Below are 19858 nucleotides of genomic sequence, written 5' to 3' on the forward strand. Positions count from 1 at the left end.
CATGCTCGACCAACTGAGTCACACATGACCACCTTACTTGAAGTGCAAAATGTAGATTTGTAAGAAAATACCCACTCAACCTTATTTCTAAATCCATCCATTATTTGCAGGTGACAATAATAACAGTCCGAGATTTATCTTAGTAAATGAAACAAAAAAAAGCTGGGGTGAAGCTCAGAACTACTGCAGAACACGCTACCGAGACCTGGCCAGTGTGAGGAACCAGGCTGAGAACCAGGAAATGGAGACCTTGGTTGGTGATAGTGACGTGTGGATTGGCCTGTATAGCGACTCCTGGAAGTGGTCAGATGGCAGTGGTGCCTCATTTAGGCACTGGAAGTTGGGAGAACCCAATAACAATGACAGTAAACCTCGATGTGGTGCAGCAGTGTTCAAGGAAGGAAAGACGGTGACAGACGAATGGACAGATTGGCCCTGTGATAATACTTGGCAACCCTTTGTTTGCTACAGCAGTGAGTTAATGTATAAACTATTCTGACAGAGTGATGAACAACTGGATTGCTTGTAAAAAGACAAATACATGATGTATTTCTAATTGTAGTCTTGAGCATTAGGGTCTACACAAAATGTCAATATAACTCTCCCTTCGCTTTCCTATATAACATGCACTGCGATCAACATGACAAAAGTTTAATTGTCGTGTCTGTTTATTTCTAAGCTCCTAAGGTGAAGACGACTCAGAAGGTGGTGCGAGTGAGACTGACCCCGAATGACCAAAACATGGACATGAATGATCCTGTCGTACAGGAGTCCATCTTACAGCAAGTGAGTCTCATGGTATCTTTTTGGGGTCTATTATTGACACATTTAAAGTATAAAAAAGATAACACGATGCATTATACTGTATTATAATCCATTATTATATTATATCATAGCACATTATACTGTGTTCCGTGTATTTTTGTTCCTCAGATAAAGAAGGAGCTGAGGGAGAAGGGGATGTCTGATGACGACAAACTGAGATGGAAGGAGCAGCCCGATGGGAAGATCTTCCACAAATAAGAAAAGGGGGGTTCCCAAAAGATGGAGAGAGGACCAGTTATGACAAAAAGAGGATTGTACATTTTATTATATTTCTTGATTCGTAGGAAAACACTCCTCCTATATATTATTTTAGCTGATTTTGAGTTTTGTATGTGTCCAACTATATGGAATGATAATATTTTACATTCACACAATAAGATTGTTACTATCCTGAATTAATTCAATGACTTAAAACTATTCATTATTTTGTGAACATCTATGTATTCCTAGAGCAGGGATCATCCACTAAATTCAGCCGCGGACCGATTTTGTTCTTGAGCGGATGGTCAGGGGGCCGGAACATAATTTCAAATAATTTGTAGGCAGCAAATTGACCATTAAGTCCAAACAGACGTAATATTTGACTAAAACAGAATCATTTCAAACCTTGCTTTGAAATGCATCTCAATATTAGGAAGGTGTTCTTAATGTTTTGTGCACTAAATGTATATCATTCTATTTGCGATAGAATACTTTAGAACAGATTCCCCAAATTAAAATCACTTGGAGCTGTTTTGCTTGTGTTTTTACAGTCTTTTATGTTTAACAACAACAACAAATTTGTTCTTTGGGCCGCCAGTTGGGGAACCCTGTCCTAGAGTATGTATTACATTACATATATTATATTACTGTATATCATTAACAATTACTAACTCATTAACAATTAACAGGCAGATAGAAAAAAAGGAGGTAGAGAAAAGGGGGAAGAAGAGAATGAAGAGAAAGACAGAGATCTAACTCTAAATGGTGTCGGATCAAATAAGTTACTTATGACCTTCTGGCTTTAGATATAATCTGACATTTTGTATGAAATATCATTTGAGTGTGTATTATAAATGTGTTAAGATATCTCAACTTTTTTTGTGGGGGGGGTGGTTATTCATTTGATTTGATTGACAATTTAAAAACACGAATAGAATTCATTTAAAATCATTGAGGATAAAAATGTACATAGTGTAAAAACCTATTTCCATTTTGGTCCTCTTGTTTTATTTAATTATAATCATGAAATTACATTAATTTAAAAAAAAAAACGTCATTAAATAAGGTACACATTTTCTGGAATTAGTGTTGATCTTTGTAATTTGGAAGCAAATTATAATAAAGGATGACTACTTCACTTGTGACTGTTTTTGTTTCTATGTCAACACAAACTTTAAAGGGCAACTCTTACCCAGAGCAGTGAGGGCAGAGGTGGGTGGGTTTAAGGGGACAGTATGTTCCCTGATTGGATAGGTGTGGTTAAATATGACCATTTCCCCGCCTCCTATCAGGAACACCTGTATTGGAATCGACTGAACACGTTTTTTTTCTGCTTACCTGGGTGTAATTACACACAGGTGAGTCACATTCATGTAGAATATTGTATAATATTCAGTACCAGTCAAAAGTGTGGACACACCTACTCATTCAGTGAAGACATCACAAATATTGAATAACACATGTAGTAACCAAAAAACGTTAAACAAATCAAAATAACATTTATATTTGAGATTCTTCAAAGTAGCAACCTTTGCCTCGATAACAGCTTTGGCATTCTCTCAACAGCTCTTGGCATTCTCTCAACCAGCTTCATGAGGTAGCTATTTCGGAAAAACCAAGAATAATGATGAAGACATCAAAACTATGAAATAACACATATGGAATCATTAAGTAACAAAAAAAGTTTTAACAAATCAAAATATATTTTATATTCAAAATTCAAAGTAGCCACCCTTTGCCTTGATGACAGCTTTGCACACTCTTGACATTCTCTCAACCAGCTTCATGAGGTAGTCACCTGGAATACTTTTCCAACAGTCTTGAAGGAGTTCCCACATATGCTGAGCACTTCTTGGCTGCTTTTCCTTCACTCTGCAGTCCAACTAATCCCAAACCATCTCAATTTGGACCCCAGGAAGAGTAGCTGCTGCTTTTGCAGGATGGGGATCCTAATAAAATACCAAAGTACCAAATTGGGTTGAGGTCGGGTGATTGTGGTCAGATCATCTGATGCACCACTCCATCACTCTCCCTCTTGGTCAAATAGCCCTTACACAGCCTGGAGGTGTGTTTTGGGTCATTGTCCTGCTGAAAAACCAATGATAGTCCCACTAATTGCAAACCAGATGGGATGGCGTATCACTGCAGAATGCTGTGGTAGCCATGCTGGTTAAGTGTGCCTTGAATTCTAAATATATCACAGACAGTGTTACCAGCAAAGCACGCCAACACCATCCCACCTCCTCCATGTTTCACGGTGGGAACCACACATGCTGAGATCCACCATACACCTCCTCTGTGTCTCACAACGACACAGCGGTTGGAACTAAAAATCTCAAATTTGGACTCATCAGACCAAAGGACAGACTTCCACCGGTCTAATGTCCATTGCTCGTGTTTCTTGGCCCCAGCAAGTCTCTTTTTCTTATTAGTTTAAAACCTGTTATGGCTAGGGGTTCCGCTAGCGGAAATATTGAAATATTTTACTTTCATACATTCACAAGTGCAATACACCAAATTAAAGCCATCGTGTCAGATTTCAAAAAAGGCTTTACAGCAAAAGCACACCATACGATTATGTTAGGTCAGCGCCTAGTCACAAAAAACATACAGCCATTTTCCAGCCAAAGAGAGGATCACACAAAAAGCAGAAAAAGAGATAAAATTAATCACTGACCTTTGATGATCTTCATCAGATGGCACTCATAGGACTTCATGTTACACAATACATGTATGTTTTATAAAGTTCATATAAAGCTTTACGGCAAAAGCACACCATGCAATAATCTGAGTACAGCGCTCAGCCACAAAAACAAGCCATACAGATACCCGCCATGTTGTGGAGTCAGTAAAAGTCAGAAATAGCATTATAAATATTTACTTACCTTTGATGATCTTCATCAGAATGCACTCCCAGGAATCCCAGTTCCAACAATAAATGTTTGTTTGTTCGATAAAGTTCATCTTTATGTCCAAATATCTCCTTTTTGTTAGCGCATTTAGTTCACCAATCGAAATTCACAAGGCGCGAGCACTTATCCAGACGAAAAGTCAATAAAATTCCATTACAGTTCGCAGAAACATGTCAAACGATGTATAGAATCAATCTTTAGGATGTTTTTATCATAAATCTTCAATAATGTTTCAAACGGGCAATTCCTTTGTGTTTAGAAATGAAAAGGAACGGAGCTCGCGCTCACGGCCACGCGCGAGACTTAGCTCAAGGCATTCTGACAGACCCCTGATCCAAACAGCTCTTATTCGCTCCCCCGTCACAGTAGAAGCCTGAAACAACGTTCTAAAGACTGTTGACATCTAGTGGACGCCGTAGGAAGTGCAATATGACCCCATTTATACTGTATATTGGATAGGCAATCACTTGAAAAACTACAAACCTCAGATTTCCCACTTCCTGGTTGGATTTTTCTCAGGTTTTTGCCTGCCATATGTGTTCTGTTTTACTCACAGACATCATTCAAACAGTTTTAGAAACTTCAGAGTGTTTTCTATCTAAATCTAGAAGTTTCAGGGCCTGAGTAGCAAGCAGTTTACTCTGGGCACACTTTTCATCCGAACGTGAAAATATTTCCCCCTATCCCAAACATGTTAATTTAGTAGTGGTTTCTTTACAGCGATTCAACCATGAAGGCCTGTTCCCCTCTGAACAGTTGAGATTGAGATGTGTCTGTTACTTGAACTCTGTGAAGTATTTTTTGGGCCGCAATCTGAGGTGCAGTTAACTGACGATTTCTGAGAATGGTAACTAATGAAGTTATCCTCTGCAGCAGGGGTAACTCTGGGTCTTCCTTTCCTGTAGCGGTCCTCATGAGTGCCAGTTTCATCATAGCGATTGATGATTTTTGCGACTGCACTTAAAGAAACTTGAAACGTTCTTGACATTTTACGCATTGACTGACCTTCATGTCTTAAAGTAATGATGGATTGCTGTTTCTCTTTGCTTATTTGAGCTGTTCTTGCCATAATATGGGCTTGGTCTTTTCCAAAATAGGGCTATCTTCTGTATACCACCCCTACCTTGTCACAACACAACTGATTGGCTCAAACGCATGAAGGAAAGAAATTCCAATATTGAACTTTTAACAAGGCACACCTGTTAATTGAAATGCATTCCAGGTGACTACCTCATGAAGCTGGTTGAGAGAATGCCAAGAGTGTGCAAAGCTGTCATCAAGACAAAGGGTGGCTACTTCAAAGATCTTAAATATAAAATATCTTTGGATATGTTTAACACTTTTTTGGTTACTGCATGATTCCATATGTGTTACTTCATAGTTTTGATGTCTACACTATTATTATACAATGTATATAACAGTAAAAATAAAGAAAAACCCTTGAATGAGTAGGTGTATCCGAACTTTTGACTGGTACTGTATATACTGAACATAAATATAAATGCAACATGGAACAATTTCAAATATTTTGCTCAGTTACAGTTCATATGAGGAAATTAGTCAATTGAAAAAAATTCATTAGGCCTTAATCTATGATTCCACATGACTGGGCAGGGGCGCAACCACGGGTGGGCCTGGGAGGGCATAGGCCCAGCCAACAACGTTGGAGGTGGCTTATGGTAGAGAAAATAACATTAAATCTCTGGCTGTCACGGTTCTCTAAAGTAGAACCCAGAAGCAGACCAGGACAAGGAGAGTAAGACGAAGGTGAGTATTTATTTACAAGTTTAAATGTAGTGATAGAAAAATCCAAGTAGCGGAGCGGGCAGCGGAGGTGAGTTGATGGAATTGAGTAAGCAGATCCAAGGAAGTAACTGAAGTCACCGACGACCAGGTAGGGATGGGATGAGTGTTCCGGGTGAATGACTGTAGACAGAAAAAACGGAGGTAAGTTCAAGGCAAGCAAGATGTACAAAACAACAAAACAAACTCTATCAAACTGGAGGCTGATACGCTGGCACAACATACTGTTCATGGCTAACGATCCGGCAGGGAATGGATGTCAGGTCAGCGCTTATGAAGTGGAGGGGTGATYATCAGGACCAGGTGTGCAGATAGRTGATGGGATACAGGTGCGGGTACTCAGAGATCCTCCAACTAGCTACGTCGCCCGGCAACCAGACAGGGTGCGTTCCAGGACACCGGAAAAAACACTCCAGGACAGAACACAGGCAAAAACAGACTCAGGAAGCGGGATTCGTGACACTGGCAATAGCCCTGGTGGACATTCCTACAGTCAGCATGCCAATTGCATGCTCCCTCAAAACTTGGGACATTTGTGGCTTTGTGTTGTGTGACAAAACTGCACATTTTAGAGTGGCCTTTTATTATCCCCTGCACAAGGAGCATTTGTGTAATGATCATGCTGTTTAATCAGCTTCTTGATATGCCACACCTGTCAGGGGGATGGATTGTCTTGCCAAAGGATACAATTATCACTAACAGGTATGTTAACAAAATTGTGCACAAAATTGGAGAGAAATAAGCTTTTGTGCATATGGAACATTTCTGGGATCTTATATTTCAGCTCATGAAACATGGGACGAACACTTTAAAACAACTTTTACGTAATTATATCCATTGCACAATTGTATCAGCCCCTTGAACGTGATACAGTAAATCTTACATTGTTTGTGTAATCCAATATCTATGAAAAACACATCTCATATAGAAACATATACACATATTCTTCATAGATATTGGCTTGTTATGATGCAGTTGACATTTTAGTCATTTAGCAGACACTCTCATCAAAAGCGACTTACAGGAGCAATTAGGGTTAAGTGCCTTGCTCAAGGGCACATTGACAGCTTTTGTACCTAGTCAGCTCGGGGAATCAAACCAGCAACCTTTTGGTTACTGGCTCAACACCCTTAACATCTCATGTTCTACAAAAACACTGCTGATCAAACAATAGTGCTAGGTGCTTGCACACTTCAATTAAAGGGTAACTACTCTCAAAAATCTAAATGTTTTAGAGGCCTCAAAAGTGTGACTTTGAAAAAGAAAACCTGAACAAACTGACAAAATTAGAGTATACCCACTTCTCCAGGCAACACTACACCACTGTTGCACCATCTCTCTCACACCATCATTCCTGCACAAGCTCAGCAGCATTCCATTGTTGGTAGCGTAAAAAAAGAAGAACAAGAATAGAAGAATTGTTGTGCAATTTCATGAGTCACTGTAAGAGAAAGCTAGGGACGAGGAATTTCCAGTCATGTGACAATGAAAAACTGTTTTGTTTTCCTAAGGTTTGAGTTTGTATGCTACCTAACCAGTTAATGGTTTGACATTCTGGTAATGACTGAAATCATCAGCTGCAGCTTTTCAGTAAATGTTCTCCTCAGGTTAATTTGGCTGTTCCTTGATAGTGTTGCCCTTGCTAGGGGTGTTGTAGTAGATCCAGGGTAACAACATGTATTTAAATAAACAAAACAAACACAGTTAAGCATCAATAGGCTATTTTATAGTACTGAATCCTGATTCATGTAATGCAACTTCCTCCTCCCTGTCTTTTGGATGACAAAACACACGAAATGGAACTCCAAGGCCTTAGGATTCCTGTACTTAACTTTAGGTCCATTCTGTCTAACTTAAGGCCTCTTGTCTGAGGTCAATTTGGTTGTTATTTAAAGGGTAGGAAGCATGAGTTTTTACTCAGTAACTTAGCTGTAGTCACGATCTAGTTACCTGTAAGTACAAACATAGTTATGTTTTGGGATTAATACATATTTATTTATTTCCGGATAACTTCTAAACTTCCCACAATGCACTATTTCTCAACGTAATTTGGAGGATCTACTCTGTGATACCGAGTTCAAAATGCTAGCTCGGTAGCTAGCTCAAGCTGGCTAACATTTGCCACACCTCAAACTATTCACAGACTTTGTGGCTGGGTTATCTAATGGGAAACCATTAGCTTGGCAGGCTCTGGTGCTTTCTTGCCGTGGGCTCAAAACTAAAGAGAAAATCATATCTGCTTGCTCTAATTGTGTAGTACCTTGTCTGTTCTGCTTCTTTTTTTCAAACTTTTCGACAGGTTCTCTGTATAGTAGGTTATGGGTTTTGTAACTTTTACCACCTTGGCTTAGTGCTAGCATGCTAGCTGACGGATATCTTGAATCTATTTTTGGGGATTTCGGCCCGGTGAAGCACCCACCTCCCCCTCACTTTGGTAGCTAACTCAGTCTGCACTCTTTTAAAAGTTTTACCATCAGATGGGCCCCAGGCATCAGTCTGTAAGTCTCTCCTCTATTTCTATTTTAGTTGTGTTGTGTTAGTTGTGTTCTAGCTGTTCTCCAGTAGTTGGGCTCCAGCTTGCCAAGCATAACCGTGGTGGTTGGCTAGGCTGGCTAGGCTAATAGCTAGTTGGCTAAATAGCTAATGTTAGCTGGCTAACACTTTAATGTAGCTGTAAGCTAGGTGTTTATAGCAACTGGCTGACTCATTCAGTGCTAACGTAACGTTAGCAGGCTGGTAAGGCTAACGTTAGCAGAATAATAGGGCTACTGTTAGCAGGCTAGTTGGCTAGCAACCCTGCAAGTTGATTTGTAACAATACATTCATAAAGTGTTTGCTTGTAAATTGGCAGAAAATATCATTAAAACCAGTAGTGATGAGTGCAAACAATTTGGTTTAATTTAAAGTTGTACATTTAAAGTTATTTCTGTTGGAGTTCACATGATAGGGAATAGGCTCTTGCCTGGTACTCCATATGACATCACACCCCAGAAAAATATTTTCCGACATGGCTTTGGTATTCTTCGGAATTCTGATCGGTTTTATGTAATAACTAAAAAAATAAAAAAATAAGGTAGAACTTTGCATAGGGACTTTGATGTGTATGCTAATGCAAATGCATATGTTTCATGTGGTTACGTTTATGCTACCTACCCTTTAATGCTTCAGCTAGTTGTAAAGTAGTCTAGTTGTAAATCTCATTTAAACAAAGAAACAGGTTCAGGTTTATTTAACATAATTGCACATGTGCAAAACACACATAAAAGGTGATGTAACAGAGGGAAGGTTCTTCTTTCGATTCCTGATTCCTGTAACAAGTTCCAGTGCTGTATTTGCCTAGACATCTTCACCAACTTGGATCACACGTTTCGGATAGCCTTCCACTAGCTTCCCACAATAAGTTGGGTGAATTTTGGCCCATTCCTCCTGACAGAGCTGGTGTAACTGAGCCAGGTTTGTAGGCCTCCTTGCTCGCACACACATTTTCAGTTCTGCCCACTAATGGTCTATAGGATTGAGGTCAGGGCTTTGTGATGGCCACTCCAATACCTTGACTTTGTTGTCCTTAAGTCATTTTGCCACAACTTTGGAAGTATGCTTAGGGTCATTGTTCATTTGGAAGACCCATTTGCAACCAAGCTTTAACTTCCTGACTGATGACTTGAGATGTATCTTCAATATATCCACATAATTTTCCTACCTCATGATGCCATCTATTTTGTGAAGTGCACCAGTCCCTCCTGCAGCAAAGCACCCCCACAACATGATGCTGCCACCCCCATGCTTCACGGTTGGGATGGTGTTCTTCGGCTTGCAAGCCTCACCCTTTTTCCTCCAAACATAACGATGGTCATTATGGCCAAACAGTTCTATTTTTGTTTTATCAGAACAGAGGACATTTCTCCAAAAAGTCTTTGTCCCCATGTGCAGTTGCAAACCGTTGCCTGGCTTTTTTATGGCGGTTTTGGAGCAGTGGCTTCTTCCTTGCTGAGTGGCCTTTCAGGTTATGTCAACATCGGACTCGTTTTACTGTGAATATAGATACTTTTGTACCTGTTTCCTCCAGCATCTTCACAAGGTCCTTTGCTGTTGTTCTGGGATTGATTTGCACTTTTCGCACCAACGTACGTTCATCTCTAGGTGACAGAATGCAATGCGTCTCCTTCCTGAGCAGTATGACGGCTGCTTGGTCCCATGGTGTTTATACTTGCATACTATTGTTTGTACAGATGAACATGGTACCTTCAGGCGTTTGGAAATTGCTCCCAAGTATGTACCAGACTTGTGGAGGCCTACAATTTTTTTTCTGAGGTCTTGGCTGATTTCTTTTGATTTTCCCATTATGTCAAGCAAAGAGGCAGTGAGTTTGAAGGTAGGCCTTGAAATWCATCCACAGGTACACCTCCAATTGACTCAAATGATGTCAATTAGCCTATCAGAAGCTTCTAAAGCCATGACATAATTTTCTGGAAAATTCCAAGCTGTTTAAAGGCACKGTCAACTTAGTGTATGTAAACTTCTGACTTCAACTGTATTTATATTATATTTATATAATTATTAATATAATTATTAATATTTATATTATCTTATAAAGGTCAAAGCCCGGCAGGCGGAGGAAGACGATTATCAAGATATAGGAGTATCAGTGGCACAGTGTTCCCCAGGGCTCAGTCCTGAGCCCGATGCAGTTTCCTGCAATTTCTGCACTGGGACGAAGCAGAAGGCTGTTAAGTCCTGTCTTGTGTGCAAGGGGTCATACTGCAAGACACACCTGGGACCTCAACAGAGAGAGCCGGCCCTCCAGAGGCACAGGCTGACAAACACAGCAACCTTCACCACGCCCGCCGTGTGCAGGAAGCACGAGCGGCCCCTGGGCCTCTTCTGCAGGAACAACAGGAACAACCAGTGTGTGCGAGATGCACCGAGACAAGGGCCACAACACTATTTCTATGGAGAAAGAGAGAGCAAAAAGATGGGAGCAAGTTGAACGTAGCTCTAAATATTAAAAGCCGTATAATTAACTTCATAATAAAACATTATACCTGCAAGCTTTAAATAAAGTGTTACTAAATTGTATCTTGCCAATTCAGGCACATACTCTCCAACAAATGCGATTTTCAGTATTATCCAAAGACATTTCCAGTTTTACAGGCTAGTAATCCTACAGTTTCCGGGTTGTCTTCACAGACTTATGAAAAAGACTGAAGGAGATTTGCTGAGGATGGTTTAGGACAGACTGAGTAAGATGGATGAGATCAAACACTCAGTGGAGCTCAGCAGAGTGAGTTCTCATGATAAGCATCCTGAATGTTGTGGGGTACCCAAGGGCTCAACTCTGGGTCCATTAAAGTTGTATTAATTCAATCTGGTTTGATAAATAATATTTATTAAATATACAGTACCGTAAGCTCAGTAGAGTGAGTTCTTATGATAAGCATCCGGACTGTTATTGTTTTCATCTATGTGGGGTACCCCAAGGCTCAACTCTGAGTCCTCTGTAGTTGTATAAATTTAACGTGGTTTGATGAATATGCAGGACTTCAGCAAGAACATTTGTTCAAAACCATTGTCTTTAATATTGCATTATTTTCTTTGGTCTTGTGCTGAAAAAGAGATAAGCCAGGCTTGAGAGAAGCCAGGCTGAGCTCATCAAGGTGATTGAGGAGAAGCAGAAAGCAGCAGAGAGGCGGGCTGAGGGGCTCATCAAAGAGCTGTATCAGGAAATCACTGAGGTAAAAAGGAGAAGCACTGAGCTAGAGCAGCTCTCACACTGAGGAACAACTCCACTTCATACAGGTCAGTGTCTCTTTTATCTCAATACTGATACATTGATATAACATGTTATTTTGTAAACTGACTTTGCCTTTCTAAATTTCCCTAGATGGGATAAATAAAGTTATGTTAATAAATTGAATAGAATTGAAATGAAATGAACTTAAATGGATCGTTCCCCAAAATGATCATATTTCATAACTTATATATCATACATATAACTTATCAGTGCTTACATCTGCAACCTGTATGCTCTCGTTGGCTGGCCCTCGCTTCATATTCGTTGCCAAACCCACTGGCTCCAGGTCATCTATAAGTCTTTGCTAGGTAAAGCCCCACCTTATCTCAGCTCGCTGGTCACCATAGCAACACCCACCCGTAGCATGCGCTCCAGCAGGTATATTTCACTGGTCATCCCCAAAGCCAACACCTACTTTGGCTGCCTTTCCTTCCAGTTCTCTGCTGCCAATGACTGGAACAAATTGCAAAAATCACTGAAGCTGGAGACTTATATCTCCCTCACTAACTTTAAGCATCAGCTGTCAGAGCAGCTTACCGATCACTGCACCTGTACACAGTCCACCTGTAAATAGCCCACCCAACTACCTCATCCCCATATTGTTATTTATTTTTGCTCTTTTGCACCCCAATATCCCTACTTGCACATCATCATCTGCCATCTATCACTCCAGTGTTAATGCTAAATTGTAATTACTTCGCCACTATGGCCTATTTATTGCCTTACCTCCCTAATCTTACTACATTTGCACACACTGCATATAGATTTTTCTATTGTGTTATTGACTGTACGTTTGTTTATTCCATGTGTAACTGTGTGTTGTTGTTTTTGTCGAACTGCTTTGCTTTATCTTGGCCAGGTCGCAGTTGTAAATGAGAACTTATTCTCAACTGGCCTACCCGGTTAAATAAAGGTGAAATAAATAAAAAATATTAAAGAACATCTCTCTACAGCGGACATGACACTGGACCTGGTCACAGTCTCCTCGTTGGTCAACCTGTCCTCTGATGGGAAGCAGGTGAGTCTGGGATACCAGCAGTTCTGCTCCCTGGTTGATGATCCGAAAAGGTTTGACTACTGCGTATGTGTGCTGGGAAAACAAGGCTTCGCCACCGAGAGGTGCTACTGGGTAGTCCAGGTGAGGGAAAATATGAAGAGATTATACTGTAGCTAGGAATGACTCTCGCTCACAACGAAAAACTAAAAACAATTGAATTGTGAATTAATCTTGAGTGAGAGTTGCACCTATTCTCTGATGATGTTCTTATGATTTATGTTGTTGTACCTCAGCTCACAGTTTTGGTTAGTCTAGTTTATTTTATTTTATTTATTTGTTTAGTTTATCTATTTGCACTTTTCTTTGAAAATGGAAAACAACACACGAAAAAAGATTACTTAACAAGACCAACGTGACCCTGGGCCTTAAAAAAAACATTACACTGCAGTGAAAGGAAAGGGAAAAAATGTACATTCAAGCACTGTCTGTCTACTCCCGCTTCCCTCCAGGTGGGTGACAAGACCGACCGGGATGTGTATGTGGCCAGAGAGTCCGTCAACAGGAAGCAGAGTGTCACGGTGAGGCCAGACCAAGGCTACTGGGCCGTGTGTCGTGGGAAAGGGGGAAACCTCAACGCCTGTGCCGGGCCATCCATCCCCCATCACCTGAGAGACAAACCCAAGAAGGTGGGGGTGTTTGTGGATTATGAGGAGGGATTGGTCTCCTTTTATAATGTGGACGATAAGGCTCATATTTATAGTTATAGTTGGTGTGTCTTCACCGAGACCCTGTATCCGTACTTTAGCCCGTCTCCATGGCGGCGGAAAGAACACAGCCCCGTTGGTTATCTGTTTGGTGGAAAGGGCTTATACAGTTGTGAGGTCTAAAGTCCCACCGGTGGCCCTATCTATAGCTGTGAGGAGCTGTCAATCATCCGTTCGATCACATCATGTTGTTCTGAGACTGTTGTCTGACTGGAGATCTTCCCTCAATTCTGGCCAGAAATAGAAATAACTAACTGTACTGATTAAAAAAATTTAATCAACATTTTGTAACCACGTAAGGTCAAATTACTGATATAGATATTCTTATTCTACTGTGAGAAGTCTATATTCAATTCTTACATTTTTCTAAATCCAAGTGTCTAAATGCGCAACAAGTGTAAGCAAAAATCCCCTTTTATCAGTAGCTCAATGGCATTTAAGCGAATGGGAAAGGATAGAGAATGGAAAGAGGATCTGAGATGATGGAGAGAAGAGGGAGGAGTGTGGAACAGGTAGGCGGTTGTGGGCGAGAGAAAACAGACGATTTATGATGGTTGTGATATGATAAAACGTCTGTTTGAACACAGGGGTTCCCTGACAAAGAGAGAGAGGGGAGGAGATGGGGAGAGAGAAAAAGAGAGAGAGTGAGAAGGAGAGAGGGTGGGATGAGAGCGAGGAAGGAGAAAAAGGGAAGAGAGGGGGGGAGAGGTGTGAGAGTGGGTGAGAGAGAGGCGGGGAGTGGGAGAAAAAGTGTGAGTGCGAGAAAAAGAAAGGGAGAGGGAGTCAGTGAAAAGAGAGAGAAAAGAGACAGAGAAAGGGGAATCTGCCTCTTGGGACAGAGTAACTTCCACGTCGATACAGGAAATATACTCATCGTAAAAGGTAAGATTTAATATTTTGTTTTTTTCACTGTTGTAATTATTTATTATTATTTTTCCTGCTATACACAAAAAAAACAATTTTCCATGGTAATGTGAGATGGTTTTTTGAAAATGGTTCAATATTGTTGTCATGTCATATTTCTGTCACTTTACTACTCTTTCATTTATGTTTTCTGTAATGATCTGTGTCAATAAAGAGAACATTTTCCACAAGGGGCAAATATAGACAGACGTCTTATGTAAAACTGCAGATTTTGAACTGTGTGTCCTTCACCATCCAATGAGCTTAAAGGAATTTAGACTAGTTTTTAGTTTATTAATTGTATTTTTACAGGGACAGTGCACATTAATCAACGTTTCAGTAAAAGTCCCGGTTTTAGCCAGCCGGCTAATTTTCAACCGCAGTCCCTGGGCAGGTTATAAAAAAAATTACAATATAGACAATCATTGAGCAGTGAGCACACGCAGAGCAACATAGGACAAGCAAGACATAGCATACAGACAGAGCAACATAGGACAAGCAAGACGTAGCATACAGACAGAGCAACATAGAACAAAAAGCAGCAAGACAAAATTCATAAAAGCAACAAAGTGTTTCCACACCTCACAAGCTACAGACAACAGACAACATGGAAAGCGGCAATACACAGCTAGGGATTCTTTTCACAAATCTGATTGACCTTTAGCCATGTCTTTATGCATACTATGCATACTATGGGGAACAATGGGGAAATTTACAGTTTCTATGTGCATTTTTGTACATGGATAAATATATGGAATTGCAAATACATGGGCGATTACGCATGTGTGCGTCTATGTGTATGTGTGTGCATGTGTGTGTGTAAAGGAATGTGAGGAGAGTGTGTCCTACAGATGGTAGCTCAGAAGTGATGATGCAGGCCTCTCCTCCTCCCTCTCCTCCCCCTCTCCTGCCCTCCTCCTGTGTCCAGCTGGCTTCAATAGCCTCAGCCCCCTCCCTCCCCCTCCCTCTTTAAGCCAATCCATTAAATTATCCCTTATTCTACCTCCTCCTTTCCTTCTCATCCCTCAAATTCTTTCTCCATCTACACCACCCAAAAATGGAACTATTGTTTACATTTGAGCACTACATTCACTTTAGGCCTGCTTCAAGAGTTTGTCTAGGATACTATGATATTTTAATGCTGTATACTATGATTCTAAGACTTTAGACTGTCTTCCTCAGTGAATCAATTTCTGTTCTGAATCTTTATCTTTGGCAGGGTCAAGGTTGGCCTGTGAAAAACCACCTGACCAACTCCACTGAGACTTGTATTACAAATCTGCTAAAACAGGTCGGAATTCTGGACAAACTTGGCCGTACCTGCAGGAGGTTTGGGTCGTGGCCCAAAGGTGGGTTTCAAGTGATCGGGCATACACCATCCACCATTCAGGTTCAGTGGGTTTGGATCAATTGACCATCTGGGATTCAACCTTTCAGAGCCAACTAAAGATCCCGGAAGGATTTAAACTGTGATCTAGCTGATTACCGTGTGGTTTAGACAAGACTGAAAAGGCAGACATTGGTTTACTGAAATTTGTCTAGTATTCACAAAGGATTGTTGCTTTCTACTGAAACTGTGTGGGAAACTGACATTTCCAACAGTGTCCAAATTGAAAAACCAACATCCAAAAAACACCCAAGACCTTACAACCATTTGAGACAATATGCACCGCCTTCCTCTTCCTTGTTCATCTTTGCCCCGCCCCATAATAACACTTAACCACACCTTTTTCCTTGGGCTAATTTTAATCCTCCAATGGGGTCCCCTGGGGGCCAGAGCTCAGAATGACACTGAGCCAATCGTGTTGGAGGGGAAGTGTCTTGTGGTTTGTGACTCCACCCCCTCGTCGGAACCGTCGGGTAACGCGTTGGGGATGTCGGTGCGGTCGGGGGCCGGTCGAGTGGCGTTCTCCGCTGTCAGGAACACTAACCACGAACCCTCTGAGATGAGCAACCGTACCATGACCATCTACTTTGACCAGGTTAGTGAGACCATACCATGACCATCCAATAGACTGAATAACTGTAGTCAACTTTTACATGATAAAAAAGTCAACTTTTGTCAACTTTTATCAACTTGTTTCTCTCCCTCTCCATCTCTCTGTCCTCCACCTCTATCCCTCTCTCTCTCCCCCCACCTCTCTCTCTCCATCTCTTTCTCAGATCCTGGTGAATGTGGGCAGCCATTTTGACCCAGCACGCAGCATCTTTGTGGCTCCCAGAAAAGGAGTCTTCAGTTTCTGCTTCCATGTGGTCAAAGTATACAACCGACAGACAATACAGGTATGGGTTAGACATGAAAACACAAATAATATTACAGCAAATTGATGTATATTATCTTTGTCTCCCTTCCAGTGGAGGCTCATCAGAGGAGGAAGGGGAGTACCATCCTACTTAGTGTATTTCATAAAAATATACTATACTAAATATATTCACGTCACCAAATTATTGATTAAAACACACTGTTTTATAATGAAGGTCTACTGTAGCCTCAACAGCACTCTCTGGGGAAGCACCATGGTGTAGCCAGAGGACAGCTATTTTCCGTCCTCCTCTGGGTACATTAACTTCAATACAAAACCTAGGAGGCTCATGGTTTTCAGTTTTTATCCCCTTTCTTAGACATGCACAGTAATTATGATGACTTCCGGAGGACGTCCTCCAACCTATCAGAGCTCTTGTAGCATAAACTGACATGTTGTCCACTCAATCAAAGGGTCAGAGAATGAATCTAGTACTGAAAGCATAAGCTACAGCTAGCTAGTGATGCAGTGCATAAAATGTGGTAAGTAGTTGACTCAAAGAGAGAGAAAGACAATAGTTGAACAGTTTTGAACAAATTCATTAAAAATGAAGGAGAAGCAGCACTTTCACTTACTTAGCTAGCTAATACAGCTAGCAAAATCCTAGATGAAAACCTGGTTCAGTCTGCTTTTCACCAGACACTGGGAGATGAATTCACCTTTCAGTGGTGCAATAATCCAAGATGAGAGTAAATGTTCCTTAGTGGCCGAGTTACAGTTTTGACTGAAATCTATTTGAAAAACTATGAAAAGACCTGAAAAAGGTTGTACCTCATTGATCAACATCCAAACGTTGCACAATCCTGGTGTGTAAAGCTCTTAGAGACTTACCCAGAGAGACTCACAGCTGTAATTGCTGCCAAAGGTGATTCTAGAGAGTATTGACTCAGGGGTGCGAATATTTATGAATTAAATTTTCTATAAATTTGCAAACACTTCTAAAAACAAGTTTTCATTTTCATTATGGATAGATGGGTGAGAAATAAAATCAATTGAATCCATTTTATATTTAGGCTGTAACACAACAAAATGTGGAATAAGTCCAGGGGTATGAATACTTTCTGAAAGCACTGTGCGTTGTAAACTTTCATTCGTAGGCTACGTTGTAGCAACCTCATGATGGCTATAGGAAAAATGTGAGTATCATGTAGTAGCCTAAACCTATCAATGTTACATTGAACTGGGTGAATGGAATATGAATGACGGTCATCCAATATGCTGTAATACAAATAAGGCCATGCTCATAAAAAAAAAAATCATCATCCCTAATCTTAAACGACACTTCTTCCTTCCTATCTCTCTCTTTCTCTCCCTCCCTTACGGACAAAGCGATTTGGGATCACTGCTTTCACCAGTGACCAGGACATAAAGCCTTGTTCACACTGCAGGCCTTAATGCTCAAATCAGTTATGTTTTTCAAATCTGTTTGAAATACTGACTGTCCAAACAGCAAGTTACAAGTGACCAGACAGCAGTAATTTGCTGACATGGCTATGCTAGTAACAAGGAGTGTGTGTGCAGTGTTTGAGGCTGATTGCTGATGGTGCTCGTGCTTCCTATAACTCAGAAGTTATTTTTATTGTATTATTTTTAATTTAACCTTTATTTAACTAGGCAAGTTAGTTAAGAACAAATTCTTATTTACAATGACGGCCTACTTGTAAAGCCCCATCAGACAAACCCTCCCCGAACCCGGACGATGCTGGGCCAATTGTGCGCCGCCCTATGGGACTGTGCCTTTAGACCTCTGTGCCACTCGGGAGGCCAATGTAGCAAGCTAAGGTGACAACAATGCCTGCCATTGAAGTTTCCCAGTTGCTTTGAATGTTCAAAATCATAGTGTAAGAGCACTTTTAAAGCCTCACTGGATAAGATGATTCAACTTTCAAAACAAGTACTTTTTGGCAAGCCACAGCAGTCAACTAGCTAGCTAGGTAGCTGTTTAGCTTTCTAGCACATTCACTCATTTGTTTGTAAATAATTAACAAGCTAGTTAGCTACCACATGTTCTTGTCAAACTGTCAACAGAGTAGCTAGCAAGCAAGAAGATATGCTAAATAAGAGTAAAAAAAACACTTGAGGGCAAATATATCAGATTTGTCGCATGGCCAGGAATCAGATTTGTATCGGACATCAAAGCACCTACGAAGGTGGCTTGAAATGTGGCTTTAAATATCTGATTCCATGTGCGTTTTGGCTCTTCAGACTGCAGGAAAAAGATTCAAATGTAAAATAATAGGATATGAGCCACTTCAAACTGCTAATCAAATCAAGTTTATTTTATATAGCCCTTCGTACATCAGCTAATATCTCGAAGTGCTGTACAGAAACCCAGCCTAAAACCCCAAACAGCAAGCAATGCAGGTGTAGAAGCACAATGTGAACAACGCTTTACTCTCTCTCTACCCCTCCCTCCCACCCTCTATCCCTCTCTCTCAGGTGAGTCTGGTATTGAACGGACACCCGGTGATTTCAGCATTCGCCGGGGACCAGGACGTGACCAGGGAAGCAGCCACCAACGCTGGGTTGGTTACAATGGAGAGAGGAGACAAGGCTTATCTCAAACTGGAGAGAGGGAACCTGATGGGGGGATGGAAATACTCCACCTTCTCTGGGTTTCTGGTGTTTCCTTTGTAGAGAGGAAAAGAGGGAGGGAGAGTAAAAGAGAAAAAGAGAGAGGGACAGGGGAAAGGCAAGCAAGGTGACACAGGGTAGACATCAAGTGAGGACACAGCTTGGGTTAGGAGGACGAGTGTGTATGTATGAGAGTTACAATGAGTTTACAGCTCGCCTTGTATCTGAAAATCCTGAATGTTACGATTTTTGAATGCACTTTTAAATACACTGCTCCATTATTGAAATGATACTGTAGTGTGTACAGTTTATGCTTGAGTATTCATGTAATATGTGTTGGCTTTTGTTGTCTGCATGCAAATAATTGTACGTGCTAATAAAAAGGGTTGGTCGTACAGTAAATACGGGATTTTCTTCAAAGTGACTGTCACTAGCTGAAACAATTGCTCCTTCTTTTCTCCATTAGGAAGAAATGCTGACCCTGAATCAGTGATTAGGGGAAACTTTCATTTTCTCCAAGCGGTGCATCTGTTAGTTCTGTAAATAGCGCAGCCACCTTCAACGCCCCGAGAGGAGGATTCTGGGTAAGGGCTCATGCGGCTCGTCCTGGCGGATCCGGTGACAGATGGGAGTTTTGGCGAGGGCCGTGTGTATGTATGTGTGTGTGTTGCCAGGAACCTGTGGGGTTCACACCGTACACTGTCACAACCAATTTGTTTCGCTGCTCGAATACACATCGGAGGTATGTTATAAGCACATAGGAGTGCTTTGTTCATTCTTCATAG

The 19858-nt window shown here is 41.0% G+C and overlaps 2 protein-coding genes across 3 annotated transcripts; both read left to right on the forward strand.

Moving 5' to 3' along the window:
- The first annotated feature begins 5652 nt into the window (after positions 1-5652).
- On the forward strand, positions 5653-13429 carry LOC111981274 (E3 ubiquitin-protein ligase TRIM39-like). Of its 2 annotated transcripts, none has more exons than XM_024012486.2 (5): positions 5653-6443; positions 10929-11022; positions 11354-11537; positions 12486-12670; positions 13039-13429. In XM_024012486.2, the coding sequence occupies exons 4-5, from the start codon at positions 12491-12493 to the stop codon at positions 13414-13416; spliced, it is 558 nt and encodes a 185-aa protein (XP_023868254.1). In that variant the 5' UTR covers positions 5653-6443; positions 10929-11022; positions 11354-11537; positions 12486-12490; the 3' UTR covers positions 13417-13429. The 2 variants fall into 2 exon arrangements, with proteins under 2 accessions (XP_023868254.1, XP_023868269.1); XM_024012501.2 differs by having other exon boundaries at positions 12486-12550.
- A 156-nt stretch (positions 13430-13585) lies between these two features.
- LOC111952449 (cerebellin-1) lies at positions 13586-19475 on the forward strand. Its single transcript, XM_023971127.2, has 4 exons — positions 13586-14175; positions 15416-16178; positions 16360-16479; positions 18939-19475. Exons 2-4 carry the CDS (start codon positions 15861-15863, stop codon positions 19134-19136), a joined length of 636 nt encoding a protein of 211 aa, XP_023826895.1. The 5' UTR covers positions 13586-14175; positions 15416-15860; the 3' UTR covers positions 19137-19475.
- The last annotated feature ends 383 nt before the right edge of the window (positions 19476-19858 follow it).

Source organism: Salvelinus sp. IW2-2015, linkage group LG3 (assembly GCF_002910315.2).
Source record: "Salvelinus sp. IW2-2015 linkage group LG3, ASM291031v2, whole genome shotgun sequence".
NCBI lineage: Eukaryota > Metazoa > Chordata > Actinopteri > Salmoniformes > Salmonidae > Salvelinus > Salvelinus sp. IW2-2015.